Genomic DNA, 22,548 nt, shown 5'->3' on the forward strand with positions numbered 1-22,548 from the left:
CCATGATTACAGACACCTGTGTGTGTCCTTTGACACTATGTAAACTAGTGACCCGATGAAGACAGCTTGTCTGTCGAAACGTTGGTTATTAGGTTATTAAATGATTGCATCTGAGCTCCTAGATTGTGCGGCTCTCCTTTTCTTTTTAAGTGTTCTACTCCGTTAGCCAGCACTTCACCTAAATAGGTGTGCGTTTCTTTCGCCTTTATATTAATCTGTTACACTGACCACCCCATATCTTAGGCCTCACTCCCCCGTATCTGAGATACCTACTGCAGCCCTCCTCCTCCACATACAAGACCCGTTCTGCCAGTCACATTCTGTTAAAGGTCCCCAAAGCACACACATCCCTGGGTCGCTCCTCTTTCCAGTTCGCTGCAGCTAGCGACTGGAACGAGCTGCAAAAAACACTCAAACTGGACAGTTTTATCTCCATCTCTTCATTCAAAGACTCAATCATGGACACTTACTGACAGTTGTTGTCTCTACCTTCTTGCCCTTTGTGCTGTTGTCTGTGCCCAATAATGTTTGTACCATGTCTTGTGCTGCTACCATGTTGTGCTGCTGCCATGTTGTGTTGCTACCATGTTGTTTTCATGTTTGGTTGCTACCTTGCTGTGTTGTCGTGTGTTGCTGCCATGCTATGTTGTTGTCTTAGGTCTTTATGTAGTGTTGTGTTGTCTCTCTTGTTGTGATGTGTGTTTGATCATATATATATATATATATATATATATATATATATTAATTTTTTTATCCCAGCCCCCGTCCCCGCAGGAGGCCTTTTGCTTTTTGGTAGGCCGTCATTGTAAATAAGAATTTGTTCTTAACTGACTTGCCTAGTTAAATAAAGGTTAAATAAAAAGAAAAGTAATATGTCCTATGTTTTATGACCTTTATGTTTGTGGACGGGGTATTCTGAGCGCATGAGTCATGAGTCTCCATGGAATTAGAAGGTGCTGAAAGATGTGTACCTGACCTTGAGACTGTGATAAAGATCACAAATGTAGCAGAATCAAAGGAGGCGGAGAAACTTAATGAATACATCTCTGTCTGGCCTTTTCAATTCTCCACGCCCTCTGGGTAATGTCTGTGAGAAATGTTTGTGTGTGGGTGTGTGCCCTGAATGCCATTGTGGGTGTGTGTGTGTGTGTGGGGGGGGGGTGTATTTGTGTGTGTCCTCTGTGTGTGTCCTCTCTGTGTGTGCACGCCTGCGTGCGCTCTTGGCTGGGCAAATTAAATATTCATGGTGGCGGGGGATTGGCTGCTGAGAGAGGAGCGGGCTGTCGGAGAGGAGCAAGTCTGTTTTAAGGCAGGCAGTGCTCTGCTCTCTCACTCGGTATAAACACAGACGAGCAGGCAACAGTAGCCCAGTATTCCAGTGTCTCGGTCAGAGCTCAGACACACACAAGCCCACACTAACGCTCACAGAAACACACACACACACACACACACAGGGGAGATAACAGAGAGAAGAAACCGGCTAACGCCACAGCTGCCTCACCCAGATGGCGGGGAACCGTGAAGGGGAGCATGTGCTGACGGTAGGTCTACTCTGCTCTTATAACATGAGTGTGTTTGGTTTTGTGTGTGTGTGTCATCTCCATCTCTGACATTGTCTTGCTGTACCGTAGAATAGTGGTCGTGGTTGCAGAATAGAATAGAGGGTGTTCTATTGGATGTATCAGAGGGGAAGATAGAGGGCGATAATGTGGGAAGGGGAGAGTCCCTGCCTTCCTCTTAGAAAGGAAGTGATCCTTCCCGCTCTTCACTAGTACTAAGGAGCCGGAATGGAGAAAAGGAGACAGGAACAGATATGGCTGCTTTAAAGAGGAAGACCAGGAGAGAGAGAGGTGTAGAAGAGGAAAATGCAGACTAGAGAGAATTGAATCAAAACTAATCGGAGCATGCTCCTTTGATAAATATGTATCAATTTATGGATAAGATGTTTGTGTATCTATTGAATGGAAGTTGATGTCAGTCACATTGAGGGAAAGATCAAATGATAGGCTATTGAAATAGCCTAGATAAGGAGAGAATGACAGGGAAGGGGGAATATGTAGACACCTGTGGATACTAGGTTGTACATTCAAGGAGAGGAAAATGTGTTTTAGAGAGGAGTGGAAATGGTTTTCATTTCTGTGTAGCCTATGCTTTAGCCTATTTTCTGGGGGTGGGGGGCATGCAATTTGCTGCTGGCTCTGGTATTGCGTTTGGCCTGTGTGTGACAGTGGAGATACAACTCAGGGGACTGGCGTGTCTCTAGAGCTATGCAACTCCTCACTGACGTCACCCCCCTGCCTGGAACAAGGCCCAGTAACAACAGCCTGGGATAGAGGGAACCTGGCTGGCTCTGAAATCACTCCTACTATAAACCAGAATCACACACTGATTCATTTCACATTCACAGTGACAAGCACCAGGGTCCAATGCGCAGTGGATTTGATTTAAAATCGAAGTCCCCATGTTAACAGATAGGCTATACAGTAACTGACCCTTCACAAACACACACACACACAAATACTGTTCATTGGTCTGACATGATAAGCAAAATCAAAACCATATGGATGAAATTACGCCACACAAACTCAAATGTACACATAGCCTATAGACTACTATGCACGCACACACAGTCATGGATTTTTGGATTACGGTAATTGGCCAACCAAATGACCGTGGTCTCCTTAATATATTTTGGGGGGACGCAGATTTTCTCCTCTCTTTAGCTCCTGACTGCATGTGCTGCCACAGAAATAGAATGAATAGAACGGTCGTCCCCATTCAAGTCAATAATGGCATAATGGGTGGACTGGCGGCCATTGCGAGTGTACCCATAGGAGCAAAACAGGAAGTAAAAGCAGGAAGTGTACACATCAATATGTGCTGTGATTTGTTGATTAAACTCAACTGACATTACAAAAAATATGTTCCATTGCATGAGCCACATCAGTTAATATCATTTGAATGAACATTCTACATTACCATGGAAAGTATTGGGCAACACTTTACCTGACACCCCAGCGTCATAACATGTTATGACACGGTCATAACCATGTCATATATCATAACAGCTGACATAACAGGTCTAAATATATGTGTTATGACAGGTTGTGACATACACTACATGACCAAAAGTATGTGGACACCTGCTCGTCGAACACCTCATTCCAATATCATGGGCATGATATTGCAGCTATAACAGCCTCCACTCTTCTGGGAAGGCTTTCCACTAGATGTTGGAACATTGCTGCGGGGACTTGCTTACATTCAGCCACAAGAGCATTAGTGAAGTCGGGCACTGATGTTGGGCGATTAGGCCTGGCTCGCAGTCGGCGTTCCAATTCATCCCAAAGGTGTTCGATGGAGTTGAGGTCAGGGCTCTGTGCAGGCCAGTCAAGTTCTTCCACACCGATCTCGACAAACCATTTCTGTATGGACCTCACTTTGTGCAAGGGGGCATTATCATGCTGAAATAGGAAAGAGCCTTCCCCAAACTGTTGACACAAAGTTGGAAGCACAGAATCGTCTAGAATGTAATTGTATGCTGTAGCGTTAAGATTTCCCTTCACTGGAACTAAGAGGCCTAGCCCGAACTAGGGCTGGGTGATATGGCCAAAATATAATATCACGGTATAATTAAATAAAACGTCATTCTAAGTACATACATTCTAAGTAATCTTAAATGGGTCTTTCTCCATTCTGATTGTTTTATACTGTTCAATTCAACCAAAAATAATTTTCAGCATTTTCATCCATTTCTGCATTTCCTGCACTCATTTGAGATCATTTCCACATTGCCACATAGGGCTGCATGATATGGTCAATCAATCTAGGCCATATTTTTTACTAAATGTTGCAATTGCGATTTTACTTGTGATTTAGAGCAAAACACTTGGGTGAACTGTTGGAATCATGGCAATATAATTATTATTCAAATTCTATAGTTAGAATATAATAGTGGGCACTGTGAATACAGTGTTTGATATGACAACAAATGAAAATGCCAGGGAGGAGTTATTGTGACAGGGTAGGAACCAAAGTGTTGACAAGTGTTTCCTAATAATCTTTGGCTACATTGAATGTTTTCTCTTAGCTACTTAAAACAGCTAACATATTCTTGCTTTGAGTATTCCTCAATGTAGGTGTAGGTCTACACTATCACTGGTATTATCAGGCTGTATAGCTAGTTATGTTTGCTCTGACCCAGAACATTTATTAGGTAGCTAACAATTAGTATTAGCGGCAAACAAGATTTAGGCCCAACTTGCTAAGAAAAGACAAACTAGCTGTTTGCAGATGTAAGAAACACAAACTATTAGTGTAATTATAGAACGCTAGTGGATTTATATTAAGAAGCAAAGTGGAAACAGCATCATTGTCATCAACATTGTTGCATGTGCTGCATTGACCATGCAGACTGATCGCAAGTGTCTCATGGTCGAGCAACAACAAATGCGCTCCTTGAGTGACAGGGGGCGGGACTAGGTCGTGGGGTAAGCGGCATGGAAAGAGAGAGAGTGGAGAGATGACTCCAGTATCGAAGTAAACTATAAAAATTGACGTTACACACGGCGTATCACATTTAACAAACCAAACATTCAAATACCGTTATAGAAAGTAAAGTAAAAACGCAAACCGGTCCGTACCGCCCAGGCCTAGCCCGAACCATGAAAAACAGCCCCAGACCATTAGTCCTGCTCCACCAAACTTTACAGTTGGCACTATGCATTGGGGCCAGTAGAGTTCTCCTGACATCCGCCAAAACCAGATTCGTCCGTTGGACTGCCAGATTCATCACTCCAGAGAACGCGTTTTCACTGCTCCATAGTCCAACTGCAGCAAGCTTTACACCACTTCAGCCGACGCTTGGCATTGTGCATGGTAATCTTTGGCTTGTGTGAGGCTTTTCAGCCATGGAAACCCATTTCATGAAGTTCCCGACGAACAGTTATTGTGCTGACGTTGCTTCCAGAGATAGTTTGGAACTCGGTAGTGAGTGTTGCAACCGAGGACAGACGATTTTTACACACTTCGCGGCTGAGCCGGTGTTGCTCCTAGACATTTCCACTTCACAATAACAGCACTTACAGTTGACCGGGGCAGCTCTAGTAGGGCAGAAATTTGATAAGCTGACTTGTTGGAAAGGTGGCATCCTATGACGGTGCCACGGTTGAAAGTCACTGAGCTCTCCAGTAAGGCCATTCTACTGCCAATGTTTGTCAATGGCGATTGCATGGCTGTGTGCTCTATTTCATACACCTGTCAGCAACGGGTGTGGCTGAAATAGCCGAATCCAGTCATTTGAAGGGGTATCCATATACTTTTGTGTATATTGCGTTATTTTATGGCTGGTTATGACACCTACATAATAGTGTCGAAATCCACCACACAAGGCAAAACATTCCATTACACCAGTGGTTCCCAATCTTTTTTGGTTAATGTACCAACCTTTTTTGGTTAATGTACCAACCAGAACATTTTGCTCTGCCCGGAGTACCCCTGAAGTACCCCCTCATGAGCATTTGACCAGTAAGCCTATGGTCTCATGAGTATTCTCAAGTACCCCCTGTGGATAGGCCTAGTACCCCTGGTTGGGAAACACTGCATTACACCATAGGCTACGTGTCAACAGTATTTTTATGTTATACAGTGCATTCGGAAAGTATTCAGACCCCTTGACTTTTTCCACAGTTTGTTACGTTACAGTCTTATTCTAAAATTGATTAAATTGTTTTTCCCACTCATCAATCTACACCCAATACCCCATAATAACAAAATGAAAACAGGTTAAAAAAAAGCAGGTTTTTAGATTTTTTGCAAAAGTATTAAGAATAAAAAACTTAAATAACACATTTACATAAGTATTCAGACCCTTTACTCAGTACTTTGTTAAAGCACCTTTGGCAGCGATTACAGCCTCGAGTCTTCTTGGGTATGACGCTACAAGCTTGGCACATTCTTCTCTGCAGATCCTCTCAAGCTCTGTCAGGTTGGATGGGGAGCATTGCTGCACAGCTATTTTCAGGTCTCTCCAGAGATGTTCGATCCGGTTCAAGTCCGGGCTCTGGCTGGGCCACTCAAGGACATTCAGAGACTTGTCCCGAAGCCACTCCTGCATTGTCTTGGCTGTGTGCTTAGGGTCGTTGTCCTGTTGGAAGGTGAACCTTCGCCCCAGTCTGAGGTCCTGAGCGCTCTGGAGAAGGTTTTCATCAAGGATCTCTCTGTACTTTGCTCCGTTCATCTTTCCCTCGATCCTGACTAGTCTCCCAGTCCCTGCCGCTGAAGAACATCCCCACAGCATGATGCTTCCACCACCATCCTTCACCATATGGATGGTGCCTGGTTTCCTCCAGACATGACGCTTGGCATTCAGGCCAAAGAGTTCTTGGTTTCATTAGACCAGAGAATCTTGTTTCTCATGGTCTGAGAGTCCTTTAGGTGCCTTTTGGCAAACTCCAAGCGGGCTGTCATGTGCCTTTTAGTGAGGAGTGGCTTCCGTCTGGCCACTCTACCATTAAGGCCTGATTGGTGGAGTGCTGCAGAGATGGCTGTCCTTCTGGAAGGTTCTACCATCTCCACAGAGGAACTCTAGAGCTCTGTCAGAGTGACCATCAGGTTCTTGGTCACCTCCCTGACCAAGGCCCTTCTCCCACGATGGCTCAGTTTGGCTGGGCGGCCAGCTCTAGGAAGAGTCTTGGTGGTTCCAAACTTCTTCCATTTAAGAATGATGGAGGCCACTGTGTTCTTGGGGATCTTCAATGCTGCAGAACTGTTTTGGTACCCTTCCCCAGATCTGTGCCTCGACACAATTCTGTCTCCGAGCTCTAAGGACAATTCCTTCGACCTTCGGCTTGGTTTTTGCTCTGACATGCACTGTCAACCGTGGGATCTTATATAGACAGGTGTGTGCCTTTCCAAATCATGTCCAATCAATTGAATTTACCACAGGTGGACTCCAATCAAGTTGTAGAAACACCTCAATCAATGGAAACAGGATGCACCTGAGCTCAATTTCGAGTCTCATAGCAAAGGGTCTGAATACTTATGTAAATAAGGTATCAGTTTTTTATTTTGAATGAATTTGAAAACATTTAGAAAAACCTGTTTTCGCTTTGTCATTATGGGGTATTGTGTGTAGATTGCTGAGGAAAATGTTTTATTTAATCGATTTTAGAATAAGGCTGTAACGTAACAAAATGTGGAAAAAGTAAAGGGGTCTGAATACTTTCAGAAGTCACTGTAAAGTGTTACCAAGTATTGCATCACAATACCAGGCAGCCAATGCAAGTGTACCCATTGGTTTACCAGTCAAATTGCCAGGGTTAGAGGTTCCAAGCCCGTTCTATTCATTCTATTTAGTTGTGTGATGCTGCTGCATTGTGGGGGGCATTGCCTAGGTAACCGAAGTGTCCTTTGCTAGTTTCTTGTTTCAGCAAGGAGCAACAAAGCATCATCACGTTGTTAAGAGCATGTTACCGCAGAAACCGACTCAACTGCACGAATGGCCCCCATCCCGTCTTCAGTCAGCTGTTCGTTATTTTTTTTATTTTTTTTAATACGGTTATGATGGTTATTTAATTTTCATGGTGGTCTTCATCCGTAACCGTCAGTTACACTGATATATTGTAACACGCGCTGCTGTTGACAGTGACAGCTTTAGATCCCATGCTTCTTGTGTGTCATTGCCTTGAGAACAGACACATCATAGAGTATATGAATGATTTACATTTACATTTACATTTTAGTCATTTAGCAGACGCTCTTATCCAGAGCGACTTACAGGAGCAATTAGGGTTAAGTGCCTTGCTCAAGGGCACATTTACGTCATTTAGCAGACGCTCTTATCCAGAGCGACTTACAAATTGGTGCATTCACCCTATAGCCAGTGGGATAACCACTTTCCAATTTTATTTTATTTTATTTTATTATTTTTTTTGGGGGGGGGGGGGTAGAAGGATTACTTTATCCTATCCCAGGTATTCCTTAAAGAGGTGGGGTTTCAAATGTCTCCGGAAGGTGGTGAGTGACTCCGCTGTCCTGGCGTCGTGAGGGAGCTTGTTCCACCATTGGGGTGCCAGAGCAGCGAACAGTTTTGACTGGGCTGAGCGGGAACTATGCTTCCGCAGAGGAAGGGGAGCCAGCAGGCCAGAGGTGGATGAACGCAATGCCCTCGTTTGGGTGTAGGGACTGATCAGAGCCTGAAGGTATGGAGGTGCCGTTCCCCTCACTGCTCCATAGGCAAGCACCATGGTCTTGTAACGGATGCGAGCTTCAACTGGAAGCCAGTGGAGTGTGCGGAGGAGGGGGGTGACGTGAGAGAACTTGTGAAGGTTGAACACCAGACGGGCTGCGGCATTCTGGATGAGTTGTAGGGGTTTAATGGCACAGGCAGGGAGCCCAGCCAACAGCGAGTTGCAGTAATCCAGACGGGAGATGACAAGTGCCTGGATTAGGACCTGTGCCGCTTCCTGTGTAAGGCAGGGTCGTACTCTCCGAATGTTGTAGAGCATGAACCTGCAGGATCGGGTCACCGCCTTGATGTTAGCGGAGAACGACAGGGTGTTGTCCAGGGTCACGCCAAGGCTCTTCGCACTCTGGGAGGAGGACACAACGGAGTTGTCAACCGTGATGGCGAGATCATGGAACGGGCAGTCCTTCCCCGGGAGGAAGAGCAGCTCCGTCTTGCCAGGGTTCAGCTTGAGGTGGTGATCCGTCATCCATACTGATATGTCTGCCAGACATGCAGAGATGCGATTCGCCACCTGGTTATCAGAAGGGGGAAAGGAGAAGATTAGTTGTGTATCGTCAGCGTAGCAATGATAGGAGAGGCCATGTGAGGATATGACAGAGCCAAGTGACTTGGTGTATAGGGAGAAAAGGAGAGGGCCTAGAACTGAGCCCTGGGGGACACCAGTGGTGAGAGCACATGGTGCGGAGACAGCTTCTCGCCACGCCACTTGGTAGGAGCGACCGGTCAGGTAGGACGCAATCCAGGAGTGAGCCGCGCCGGAGATGCCCAGCTCGGAGAGGGTGGAGAGGAGGATCTGATGGTTCACAGTATCAAAGGCAGCAGACAGGTCTAGAAGGACAAGAGCAGAGGAGAGAGAGTTAGCTTTAGCAGTGCGGAGAGCCTCCGTGACACAGAGAAGAGCAGTCTCAGTTGAATGACCAGTCCTGAAACCTGACTGGTTTGGATCAAGAAGGTCATTCTGAGAGAGATAGCAAGAGAGTTGGCTAAAGACGGCACGCTCAATAGTTTTGTAAAGAAAAGAAAGAAGGGATACTGGTCTGTAGTTGTTGACATCAGTGGGGTCGAGTGTTGGTTTTTTGAGAAGGGGTGCAACTCTCGCTCTCTTTTTTTTTTTTACTCTAGTCTTCTCTGGGATGAGTGCACACAGAAACAAGCAGCGCCATGTTAAGTGATGCTGTTTTTAGACTGCAGGACCCTAGTCCCCCAAAAATCATATTAGTCTCTAGTTCTCTACGGGGATCCAGTATTTTGGGTTCAATAGATAGGTCTATCACCTTTTTATGTCTGGCTGGTGAACGTAGCATGTAGCTGCTCTAGTGTGATGACTGATGTCTGAGTGATTTTGCGTGATATTATGTAAACTATGGCGTGCTCTTGGAAGGTGGGTGCACTTAGGTCACATGGGCTAGCTATGGGGTAGAGGATGAGATTACCTTGCCTCTTTGTTATTGCCAGCTTTGCCCCCACCCCTTGGCACCCCTTGGCCTGGAATGAGCAGGGTTGGGAATGGTTTATCCCAAATGAGACTCCATGCATGCCCCCCATTCTGCTGCTCTCGCACTTCAGGTGACGTTATGGCCCCTGGGTCGTGAGCCCCCCCATTTAGAGCCCCCCTCCTCTCCCTCTCTGTTAGGGACAGTCAGGACCTTGCTGTCACCCCCGCCCCCCCTCCCCCATGAAGTCACTGGGCTGGTGTAGCTGTGTTCTGTGGGTAAGTGGGCATGACCAGCTGGCTCCTGGGGGGGGTTATTTTGGACCGCTGTAGCCGCAGCAGCAGGTTGCATATTGTATGTTGAAATTGTTATGAGCGGAACAAACCAGCTCTGGTTCTAAACACGTGTGCATGATTTATCCACCCCATGGACTCAACACATGAAATGCATACCAAACACACGCTGCCTGACACACATACAATAAACAGCTTCACATGCTCACAAACATCATGCTTCCAGATTTCCGTAGGCACTAGGCCTATTTTAAGAGGCTTTGAAGTGGTAATGAACCTGGGAATAATCAGCATTTCTCAGGTGTAAACATTTCCCCGGCCGGCGTGACAAACTCTTGAAATCGATTATGAATGCTCTCGTGTGAGGGGCGATATGGAAACCCAAAGGCCATACTAATGGATTATGTATGTGTGTACTGTCTGTTTACATGTAGGCTAGCTGTGTGTGGTAAACAAGTGTTTATCAAGACGCATGTCACCTATGCTGTGACAGATATGAAAAATAACATTTGTTCCATTTTAAATTTAGTTTACTCTTGTCAGACAGTTTGATGTTAGGCATTATTCATTTTGAGCTAGGCCTACTTTAGATTTAAAAAGCAGTTTCACGTTCACAGCTTTGTGTTGGCAGTCCACAGACACACCCGCACACTGATTATCAGAGCTGACTATTTTGACAATCTCGTTTGTCTTTCAGACAAGTGTGTGTCAAATCTAATCTAATTTTATTGGCCACATGCGCAGAATACAACAGGTGCAGACATTACAGTGAAATGCTTACTTACAGCCCTTAACCAACAGTGCATTTATTTTTAATAAAAAAAGTTAAATAAAACAACAAAAAAGTGTTGAGAAAAAAAAGAGCAGAAGTAAAATAAAATAACAGTAGGGAGGCTATATATACAGGGGGGTACCGGTGCAGAGTCAATGTGCGGGGGCACCGGCTAGTTGAGGTAGTTGAAGTAATATGTACATGTGGGTAGAGTTAGTGACTATGCATAAATAATTAACAGAGTAGCAGCAGCGTAAAAAGATGGGGTGGGGGGTGGGGGTGGGGGGCAGTGCAAATAGTCTGGGTAGCCATGATTAGCTGTTCAGGAGTCTTATGGCTTGTGGGTAGAAGCTGTTGAGAAGTCTTTAGGACCTAGACTTGGCACTCCGGTACCGCTTGCCGTGCGGTAGCAGAGAGAACAGTCTATGACTAGGGTGGTTGGAGTCTTTGACAATTTTGAGTGCCTTCCTCTGACACCGCCTGGTATAGAGGTCCTGGATGGCAGGAAGCTTGGCCCCAGTGATGTACTGGGCTGTACGCACTACCCTCTGTAGTGCCTTGCGGTCGGAGGCCAAGCAGTTGCCATACCAGGCGGTGATGCAACCAGTCAGGATGCTCTCGATGGTGCAGCTGTAGAAGTTTTTGAGGATCTGAGGACCCATGCCAAATCTTTTCAGTCTCCTGAGGGGGAATAGGCTTTGTCATGCCCCCTTCACGTGTGTGTGTGTGTGTGTGTGTGTGTGTGTGTGTGTGTGTGTGTATGTGTATGTATCTCTGTATATGTAGTAGCTCATGAGATTGGAGGCTCAGTTCAAGAGGGGCTTGTATGGTTCAGTGGAGAGAGGGGTCGGAGCAAATGAGACCCCAATGCCAGAGAGATGTGCTCTGTGCATATCATGTTCCTATCCTCCCACTGTATGTTTAACATCCTCACCTATTGAATCAGCTCTCTCTGCTGACTAGCAGCAGTGCTTCTCAGTGATTAGTGGGATATTTCAATGCCTCCTCCAATGGAGGAGCTGTTGCATTTAAAGCCCTCAAATGCACTATCCTTTTAATCACTTACCAACCAAGTACCATATAGGCCTTAGGGCTGGGCAATATGGCCAAAATGTCATATCACTATATTTTTCACATTTTTGATGATATTTGATATTTTTGAATTATAAAAGTTATACATTTTCTTTGAGTTGTGCATGACCCTAGGGTGGCAACACGTAAATTATAAGTGATTTCAATGGGCTTTCTCCATTCTGATTGTTTTATGCTGTTCAATCAAACTTCAACCAAAGGTGTATCTCATTTGAGATAATTTCCACACTGCCACGTAGGGCTGCATGATATGGGCAAAAAAATGGAGGCCTTATTTTTTTACCAAATATTGCAAATGCGATTTGACTTGCAATTTAGATAATAACTCTTGGGTGAACTGTTGGAATCATGGAAATAGAAGGATTATTCCAATTCTATAGTTAGAATGTAATAGTGGGAACTTTGAATACAGTTTGACATGACAATGAATGAAAAAGCCGGGGAGGCGTTCATAGAATTAAGAATTAGAATACTAATAGGATCTCTTTGGAGGCGTTATTGTTACATGGTAGGAACCAAAGTTTTGGTCAGTGTTTCCCAGGGGAGTGGGACCCTATATTCTTTGGCTATATTAAATGTTTTCTCTTACTTCATGTAGCTAACATATTAATGCTTTGCCTATTCCTCTCTGATTTAGAAGATATTGTTGCACAAACAACATGCTGATTTAGGCCTACATTAGCACTGGTATCAGGCTGTATTAGCTAGCTACGTTTGCTCTGACTCAGTAAAATTATTAGCTAGCTAGCTAGCCAGCTAACTAGCGATTAGCATAAGTGGCTAACACGCCTACTTTAGCCACCAGTTGCTAAGAAAAGATAAACTAGCTGTTGCTAGCTAATTTGTCCTGGGATATAAACATTTGGTTGTTATTTTACCTGAAATGCACAAGGTCCACAGATAAAAGGGTAAATTGAGTTTGTTTCTAGTAATCTCTCCTCCTTCAGGCTTCTTTTTCTTCTTTGGACTTTATATGGAGGTTGGCAACCAACTTTAAGGTGTATTACCACCACCGACTGGAGTGTGGACCTCAGTTCATCTTTCAATCACCCATGTGGGTATATGCTCCTAAACACCAATGAGGAGATGGGAGAGGCGGGACTTGCAGCGCGTCAAGCTTCACAAATAGAACCAAGTTCTATTTTAGCGCCTGGCTACACAGACGCTCGTTGATGCGCGCGAGCAGTGTGGTGTAATGATTGAGTAGCGTATGTGTACATTTATTTTGCGACGCGAGCGGTGTGGTCAGCATGTATGCCAACAGAGCGCTGGTTCATCCTGTGGTATTTTTGCATCGGTTATGGCGATAGTGTAACGTCCATTTTTATAATTTACTCCGCTACTTGAGTCATCTCTCTCCGCTCTCTCTCTCTCTCTCTCCATGCTGCTTACCACACAAGACCTAGCCCCGCCCCCTGTCACTCAAGGAGTGCATTTGTTGTTGCTCGTTACTTGCGTTCAGTATGCATGGTCAATGCAGCACATGCAACAATGTTGATGACAACGATGCTGTTTCCACTTTGCGTCTTAATATAAATCCACAAGCGTTCTACAATTACACTTAGTTTGTTTCTTACATCTGCAAACAGCTAGTTAGTCTTTTCTTAGCAAGTTGTCACTAAATCGTGTTAGCCACTAATGCTAATCGCTACTTAGCTGGCTTAGTGTACTGAGTCAGCTAAGTAGTTCCCTAGGTCCCCTAGAAAACACTGACCAACACTTTGGTTCCTACCCTGTAACAATAACTCCTCCCTGGCATTATAATAATTATAATATAATCATTCCATTTCCATTATTCCAACAGTTCACCCAAGTGTTTTGATCTAAATCGCAAGTCAAATCGCAATTGCACATAAAAGAAGGCCTAGATTTATTGCCAATATCGTGCAATAGGGTGGCAGTGTGGAAATCATCTCAAATGAGTGCAGGAAGTGCAGAAATGGATGAAAATGCAGAAAAAGGTTTTTAGTTGAAGTTTAATTGAACAGTATAAAACAATCAAAATGGAGAAAGACCCAAATCACTTACAATGTATGTGTTGCCACCTTAGGGTCTTGCCCTACTCATAAAGCAAATATATAATTTTTATTATTCCAAAACATAAAATACCGTCATACTGTCAGAAATTAGAAAAAGACTGTGATATGATATTTTGGCCATATCGCCCAGCCCTATATGGAGGTACAGGTAGGTCAAAAATAGCCTCCTCTCCCAGTCACAATACCTCATGTGGGGCTGAAATAGACACTGTGGTGGGGGCTGGCTGGGTGCTGGAGAGTTGAGAGACCTGTCTGTCCTCATCGGGGGGCCATAGGAAACAGTGGAGAATGGTGTGAAACATCACTAATAAGGGCTAAGAGGCTTTGTATTGGAGGAAGCAGAGTGATGAGCTCTTATTAAGTTTGGTTGGATTCTGGTCACATCGAGTGTAATTACAGTTGGGGAAAGTATTTAGTCAGCCACCAATTGTGCAAGTTCTCCCACTTAAAAAGATGAGAGAGGCCTGTAATTTTCATCATAGGTACACGTCAACTATGACAGACAAATTGAGAAAAAAAAATCCAAAAAATCACATTGTAGGATTTTTAATGAATTTATTTGCAAATTATGGTGGAAAATAAGTATTTGGTCACCTACAAACAAGCAAGATTTCTGGCTCTCACAGACCTGTAACTTCTTCTTTAAGAGGCTCCTCTGTCCTCCACTCGTTACCTGTATTAATGGCACCTGTTTGAACTTGTTATCAGTATAAAAGACACCTGTCCACAACTTCAAACAGTCACACTCCAAACTCCACTATGGCCAAGACCAAAGAGCTGTCAAAGGACACCAGAAACAAAATTGTAGACCTGCACCAGGCTGGGAAGACTGAATCTGCAATAGGTAAGCAGCTTGGTTTGAAGAAATCAACTGTGGGAGCAATTATTAGGAAATGGAAGACATACAAGACCACTGATAATCTCCCTCGATCTGGGGCTCCACGCAAGATCTCACCACGTGGGGTCAAAATGATCTCAAGAACGGTGAGCAAAAATCCCAGAACCACACGGGGGGACCTAGTGAATGACCTGCAGAGAGCTGGGACCAAAGTAACAAAGCCTACCATCAGTAACACACTACGCCGCCAGGGACTCAAATCCTGCAGTGCAAGACGTGTCCCCCTGCTTAAGCCAGTACATGTCCAGGCCCGTCTGAAGTTTGCTAGAGTGCATTTGGATGATCCAGAAGAGGATTTGGAGAATGTCATATGGTCAGATGAAACCAAAATAGAACATTTTGGTAAAAACTCAACTCGTCGTGTTTGGAGGACAAAGAATGCTGAGTTGCATCCAAAGAACACCATACCTACTGTTAAGCATGGGGGTGGAAACATCATGCTTTGGGGCTGTTTTTCTGCAAAGGGACCAGGACGACTGATCCGTGTAAAGGAAAGAATGAATGGGGCCATGTATCGTGAGATTTTGAGTGAAAACCTCCTTCCATCAGCAAGGGCATTGAAGATGAAATGTGGCTGGGTCTTTCAGCATGACAATGATCCCAAACACACCGCCCGGGCAACGAAGGAGTGGCTTCGTAAGAAGCATTTCAAGGTCCTGGAGTGGCCTAGCCAGTCTCCAGATCTCAACCCCATAGAAAATCTTTGGAGGGAGTTGAAAGTCCGTGTTGCCCAGCGACAGCCCCAAAACATCACTGCTCTAGAGGAGATCTGCATGGAGGAATGGGCCAAAATACCAGCAACAGTGTGTGAAAACCTTGTGAACACTTACAGAAAACGTTTGACCTGTGTCATTGCCAACAAAGGGTATATAACAAAGTATTGAGAAACTTTTGTTGTTGACCAAATACTTATTTTCCACCATAATTTGCAAATAAATTCATTAAAAATCCTACAATGTGATTTTCTGGAAAAAAAATTCTCATTTTGTCTGTCATTGTTGACATGTACCTATGATGAAAATTACAGGCCTCTCTCATCTTTTTAAGTGGGAGAACTTGCACAATTGGTGGCTGACTAAATAATTTTTTCCCCCACTGTATTAGACAAGGCCTATTATGTGTTGTGGTTCTGCCCTGCTTTTCAGGGCTGAGCGTCTAGCACTGATTAAAAAAAACACTGTTTTTAATTGGACTTTGGGATCAAAAGGTTGTCACTATGAAGTGTGAACATTTGTGTTAGACTGTTGCAACAAGGCGTGAATAATTAATACATGTTGAAAGGGTGTAAACGGTCCTCTAGTCTAGTGCTCTGATGTGTTGCCACAATCATGACTATTAGGCTATTTAATTTAATTGGGCTCATAGTATTGCTTTATTTATGGCGTTTCAGTGTAACCCTAGCATGTCACAGACATCTTGGTGATAAATGTATTTTCCAAAGCAACCTTAGTAAAACGTAAAGATGTTCCGCTGCATTATAGTTCAGGGCCCACAAACATTTTTGAGGAACAGAATCAGAACCGGGAACAAAAGTGATCTATACTGTTCCGTAACAGAACCTGTATTTTCTTAAAGCATGGGAACCGGTTAATAACTTTATTTTACGTTCCGGGCATTTTTTTCAGTCCCACAAAAAATGCAACAAAGCGCCTATGCAAAGCCTTAACTCTATCACTCAGAAACTTTTTCCAGTGTTTGCCTGCCAACTGAAAATCTTTGCCAGTGTGTGTGTGTGCGTGTGTAGGCTACCTGCCCCTCCCCCTCCGAAGCATAGGCTACTGTAGCCTACTAACGTTACAAGCGTGATTCAGAAATTAGGGAGAGTTTTTAATTACAGAAGAATGGATTAACTTTTTCAATGCTAGTTAAGGATACTATAGTTACCATGTTTCACATTGGATTTATTAACTACAAAAAGGTAAGACGTGTTTTTAATTCTGGTGCCACTCTGCACACACAAGCTTGTTAGCTAGCTAGCTAGCTACGTCTAGTCCAACGTTAAGCCAACTCTCTGAAGTTCAAAGACATTCAAAGTTCCTCCATAGAACCGATCCGCCGTAGGTACAATTCTGTGGGCCTAATTCAGATAATACATGTCATAACAAGATACCCAGCGCTTCAAGCCTCCCCACCCTCTCTTGCTTTCTCCCCACCCGCCAAAAACCAGATCATATCTCACGCCCTACTCTTGTCTGTCCATCTCGCATGTAAACAACTATAGCTTGCACACTCCTAAGCTGCTCTATCCGCATTGATTGGTGAAGTAATTAAATGTCGAGCTAAATGTAATAATGTTTTCTTTCAGAGGTTTAAAAAGGAACAGAAAGGAATTATATAAACCGGTACTTTTTGGGGGGTTCGAAACAGATCTGAACTTGGAATAGTGGAACGGAACGAAAGTTCAGAACGAAACAATTGGAATATAATTACCATTCCAACCCCTGCATAGACCTATATATTTCAGTTATATTAAAAATCAATTTCATGTTCATTCAATTGAGTTAAATTTAGCTATTTGTATGCTACTGAATAGGGAATAGTTACAGGGGAAAGGAGCTGGTATGAATGAGCCAATTGGAAGCTGGGAATGATTAGGTGGCCATTATGGTATGAGGGCCAGATTTAGCCAGGTCACAATTTGACTCAATATACTGTATTTAATGATGTGTAACGTGTGCAATCATGTGCCAAATCTTGATTTAGTGCATTATTATAGGGTAAGCATTACAATTAGCCGCCTCAACATTTGTAGCCATAGGTGGTAATATCTCTCTAGGAGCTGAATTGGTAAGGTAAGATTTGAAAGGGAGAACGCTGATCCGAGAGCAGCACTGCCTTTCTTTCGATCCTATCAGTGTTGACACATGCCTCAATGACACACTTAACAAACGTTCTCTCTGCGTGGTCATTGTAGGAAAGTTGCATCGTTAAAACACTCGTAAGCCTAAATTCAATCGCTATCTGGAAACCGGGCCCAGCTCGTTAATCAGAAGTAAAACAGGTAATCTGCGAGATAAGCCATATCTTGATTGCATCTCATCTCATACCATCTTCTTGATTTGTTTGTCAGAAGTAGCCTAGGCCTACTGTAGTAATTCCTTCTCCCTTTTATTATTCTAGGACTTAACTGTCCTACAACAGTTTTTCTATTAACTTTCATCTTCTGGCAGATGAAAGTGTAGGGTGCCTTCTTTCGGATGGGATGTTAAACAGGTGTGCTGACTCTCTGTGGTCACTAAAGAGCCCATGGCACTTATCGTAAGAGAAGGGGTGTTAACCCCGGTGTCCTGGGAAAATTCCCAATCTGGCCTTCATACCATCATGGCCACCTTATCATCCCCAGCTTCCAATTGGCTCATTCATCCCCCCTCCTTTCCCCTGTAGCTATATCCCAGGTCGTTGCTGTAAATGAGAATGTGTCTCAGTCAACTTACCTGGTAGAACCTCCTCTCTTCCACTGCATCAGAGATCTGTATATAATGACAAGAGGCTCATGTCTCCACCCTAACAATTAGGGCCGGGACGATACCAGTATCGTGATACTCATTAGTGTCGTGCCAAGGAAACAAAACACAAAGCAAATTTTACTTCTTTAGGAAAACAGCCCAAATGTTGGAAACAAACATCATTATGTTGTCATCCAGAGTCACATTTATTTATTTTACAAGCTATAGCACACAATCTTACATACAGCAGGTTTTTAAAGGACCAAAGAGTTTAGTCTGCTTCATGTTCAAATTTTTGCCATGGAAAAAATATTGTGATACTGGTATCATCACAGCCCTACTAATAATTTGAGTCGTTGTCCCAAAGGCGGGAAGGCAGGCGACAAGCTTTGGTCCAAAATAAGCCCATTGAAACGCATTGGGCTTGTTTTGGACAGATTTTTGGCGAGAGTGAAACCTCTCGCTTCACCTTTTCCTCTCTGACTGCACTGCCAGCCAGGCAGAAACTCCCCTGTTCCACTGCACTGCCAGCCAGCCAGAATCTTCCCTGTTCCACTGCACTGCCAGCCAGGCAGAACCTCCCTTGTTTAAAGCCGATTTATGGTCAATCCAAATGATGTATTGGCTGTACAGCATTTACTGCGATGCAGCCTCTGCAGAAGTGAGCGCATTCATACTTCTTGCACTTCGCAGAGCTGTTGTGAAGGAAGTTGTCAAGGAAGTGAGTTTGTGTTTATACAGGACATGCCGCCCCTACCTACCGTAAACCAATCATGTCAATGCAGAGCTATACAGAGCCCTCCGCATTGTTAAAACATTTGGGAGGCACACAGCGATGAGGTACGGATATTGATTTGGCCTCCGCAAGCCTCCGTAGGCTCCGCAATTGCGTCACACCCTCCGTACGGAGCCTCCGGACCGCATTGCCTGATCAAGCATAAATAGGCTTTTATCTGCACTGCCAGCCAGGCAGAACCTCCCCTGTTCCACTTCACTGCCAGCCAGCCAGCCAGGCAGAACCTCCCCGGTTCCACTGCACTGCCAGCCAGCCAGCCAGCCAGGCAGAACCTCCACTGGACTGCCAGCCAGCTAGGCCAGACAGAGTGCAGCTTGCATTATTGAAGCCCCAACATGATCGGTGTAACTCCCACAGTTCAAAGCCAGATGCTGAGCACTGCTGACTGTGCTGGTTAAAGGTAGACTTAGCAATGCATGAAGTAAGCTGAAATATCGGGTCGAATTCAGCAACAACTATGACCATTGGAGCATGAGGCTAACTCCACTGTTTTGGTCCTGTAGTTATCACGTTGTAGCAGCGTGAAGCGCACCCATGCACATGTGCAGATACTCTGTGTGCCTGTGTGAGATCAAAGTGTTGCATCGCGCTCATCTGAATATCTGCGTTGCTGCTCACACCAACATATCGCTGAGTCTCAGTTTAATATTATATTATTTTAAAGCCCATATTTGGACTGATGTCTGCAACTCCCAGTTCAAAGTCAGTTGCTGAGCATTGCTGACAGTGCTGGTTAATATTATATTATTTCAAAGTCCATCTAGGGACTGATGCTGCAAAATTGGGCAAGCTTAAAGGACCGTCTTTTGATGAAAACACGGACATGCTTGTGCACTAAAAAGTATTGCTCAAATCCAACAGAATATAACATTGCGTAAATGACACAATTTCATGTGTACAACATCTGCATCACTATACTGGGAGCTTTGCTGTTTTTAAAAGGACGTTATTGTGTGTTTTTGGAGCTTTGTTCATGTTTTCTGCATGCCCACATTCTGCCGAATGAGCCTGAGGAGGTCTGTCGCTGTCACGCCCTGGCTCTGGGACTCTGTTATGTTGAGCCAGGGTGTGTAGTTTCTATGTATTTGTGTTCTAGGTTCTTTATCTAGCTCATGTGTTTCTGTGTTGGCCGGGGTGGTTCTCAATCAGAGGCAACGAGTGTCAGCTGTTGCTTGTTGTCTCTGATTAGGAACCATACTTAGGCAGCCTGTTTTCCACAGTGTTTTGTGGGATCTTGTTCCGTGTTGGTTTTGTGTTGTAAACCAAGGACTTCACATATCGTTTTGTTGTTTTGTTCGTGTGTGGTACATCAAATTAAAGTATGTTCGCATATCACGCTGCGCCTTGGTCCACTGTGTTTGACGATCGTGACAGAAGATCCCACCAATACTGGACCAAGCAGCGTGTCCAGGAGTACACGCCGGAGGTAACTTTAGCGGATGTCCACCTCGACTGGGTCAAGCAGCGTGAGGAGGAGATAGGTTGGACTTGGGAGCAGAGGATGGAGAGTCTGGCGAGAGCCATGGAGGCCATATCCACGGGGGAGAGACAAGCCCAATAAATGTTTAGGGGGGGGCTCACACCGTGGACGACGGGGCTGCTGGAGGCAGATAAGGGGCGAGTTAGTGGACGAGGAGAGAAGGCCACCGGGTTACGGGAGCCATTGGCGAGTAGAGGGAAGGAAAATGTAGAGGCACGGCGAGAGGTACTGAGGTGTGTTGCCAGTCCGGTCCGGCCCGTTCCTGATCCCCGGGTAAGGCCAGTGGTGTGTGTTCCCAGTGCGGTCCGGCCTGTTCCTGTCCCTCGCACCAAGCCTGTGATGCGCGTCGCCAGCCCGGTCCGGCCTGTTCCTGCCTCTCGCACCAAGCCGACGGTGCGCGTCGCCAGCCCAGCCCGGCCTGTTCCTGCTCCCCGCACCAAGCCAATGGTGCACGTCGCCAGCCCGGCCCGGCCTGTTCCTGCTCCCCGCACCAAGCCAATGGTGCGCGTCGCCAGCCCGGCCCGGCCTGTTCCTGCTCCCCGCACCAAGCCAATGGTGCGCGTCGCCAGCCCGGTCCGGCCTGTTCCTGCTCCCCGCACCAAGCCAATGGTGCGCGTCGCCAGCCCGGCCTGTTCCTGCTCCCCGCACCAAGCCAGGGGTGCGCGTCGCCAGCCCGGCCCGGCCTGTTCCTGCTCCCCGCACCAAGCCTGTGGTGCGCATCGTCAGCCCGGTCCGGCCCGTGCCTGGGTCACCGGTGCCTGGTCAGGTACCGGTCAGCTGCTCCACATCGGAGCCTAAGCAATCCGCTCCACCGATGTCCAGCTCCAGCCAGCGGGGCCAGACCGGACCAGGGGCGCTACGGGGGGATTGTTGGAGGGTGGTGGTCAAGCCCGGAGCCGGAACCGCCTCCGAGGAGGAATGCCCACCCGGCCCTCCCCTGTTCGGTTTATGTTTGGCGTGGTCGCAGTCCGCGCCTTTGGGGGGGGGGGTACTGTCACGCCCTGGCTCTGGGACTCTGTTATGTTGAGCCAGGGTGTGTAGTTTCTATGTATTTGTGTTCTAGGTTCTTTATCTAGCTCATGTGTTTCTGTGTTGGCCGGGGTGGTTCTCAATCAGAGGCAACGAGTGTCAGCTGTTGCTTGTTGTCTCTGATTGGGAACCATACTTAGGCAGCCTGTTTTCCACAGTGTTTTGTGGGATCTTGTTCCGTGTTGGTTTTGTGTTGTAAACCAAGGACTTCACGTATCGTTTTGTTCGTGTGTGGTACATCAAATAAAAGTATGTTCGCATATCACGCTGCGCCTTGGTCCACTGTGTTTGACGATCGTGACAGTCGCTGGTAGGGTAAGTTTCTCAAAACCAAGTGAAATCACATAAAAAGTGTCTGTACACTTCTATAGCATGCCATTTACATCCCAAAATAGAGATTGTCCTTTAAGCATGGTGGTGCAATGCCCTGACTGTTGATAGGCCTAATCCAATGTGTCAATGTTTGAAACTGTCCCTTAACAAATAAACTTTATTATTAAATTGCCCCATTTCTGGGACACCATTTTGCGTCCTTGCATCAGTACATTTATTACAAAATAATACATCTACTTACTTACTGTAGCCAAACTGTGGTTTATGTTACCTTATGCTAGTACTGTACCAGTACAGGTCCATGAGGAATAATTAAAGCAGATATGTGACCCACCACCTGGATTCGGTCCTATGTAGCAAAATTAGAAATTGTGTTTTTTACATTGTATAAAAGTAGAGACTCAGAGCTAGAAAATGGTATCCCATACACTGCAGTTGAGGAACAATGGGAAAGTAATTCTGCTTTGAAAGTTGATAAACTTGTAACCCCACTTTTGAGAAAATGGCCCTTGAATGTTTTGGTACACCTACCGGAGAGCTCTTCTTTGTTTACACCCATTAAGCATCGTTCACATCCTCTTAAGCTTTAGCCCCATCCATCTCTTTAAGGATTCACATGTGAGGCCATGTGCTAAACAGAATGAGTAGTGTAGTAAACAACCAAAGATTTCAAGACTAAAAGTGGTAAA

General features: G+C 45.2%; 1 protein-coding gene across 1 annotated transcript in view; it reads left to right on the top strand.

The window, feature by feature from the left end:
- Positions 1 to 1,505: 1,505 nt before the first annotated feature.
- Positions 1,506 to 22,548, top strand: part of LOC311110822 (sodium bicarbonate cotransporter 3-like) — a gene marked incomplete at its 5' end in the record, with an annotated part of 67,053 nt that continues 46,010 nt past the window's right edge. Inside the window, one exon of the mRNA XM_084153400.1 lies at positions 1,506 to 1,541. Within this exon, the coding sequence (XP_084009526.1) occupies positions 1,506 to 1,541 (36 nt within the window). The remainder of the gene's footprint in view (positions 1,542 to 22,548) is intronic.

This window comes from Coregonus lavaretus, assembly GCF_964263955.1.
Source record: "Coregonus lavaretus genome assembly, chromosome: 3".
In the NCBI taxonomy this organism is placed as follows: Eukaryota; Metazoa; Chordata; class Actinopteri; order Salmoniformes; family Salmonidae; genus Coregonus; species Coregonus lavaretus.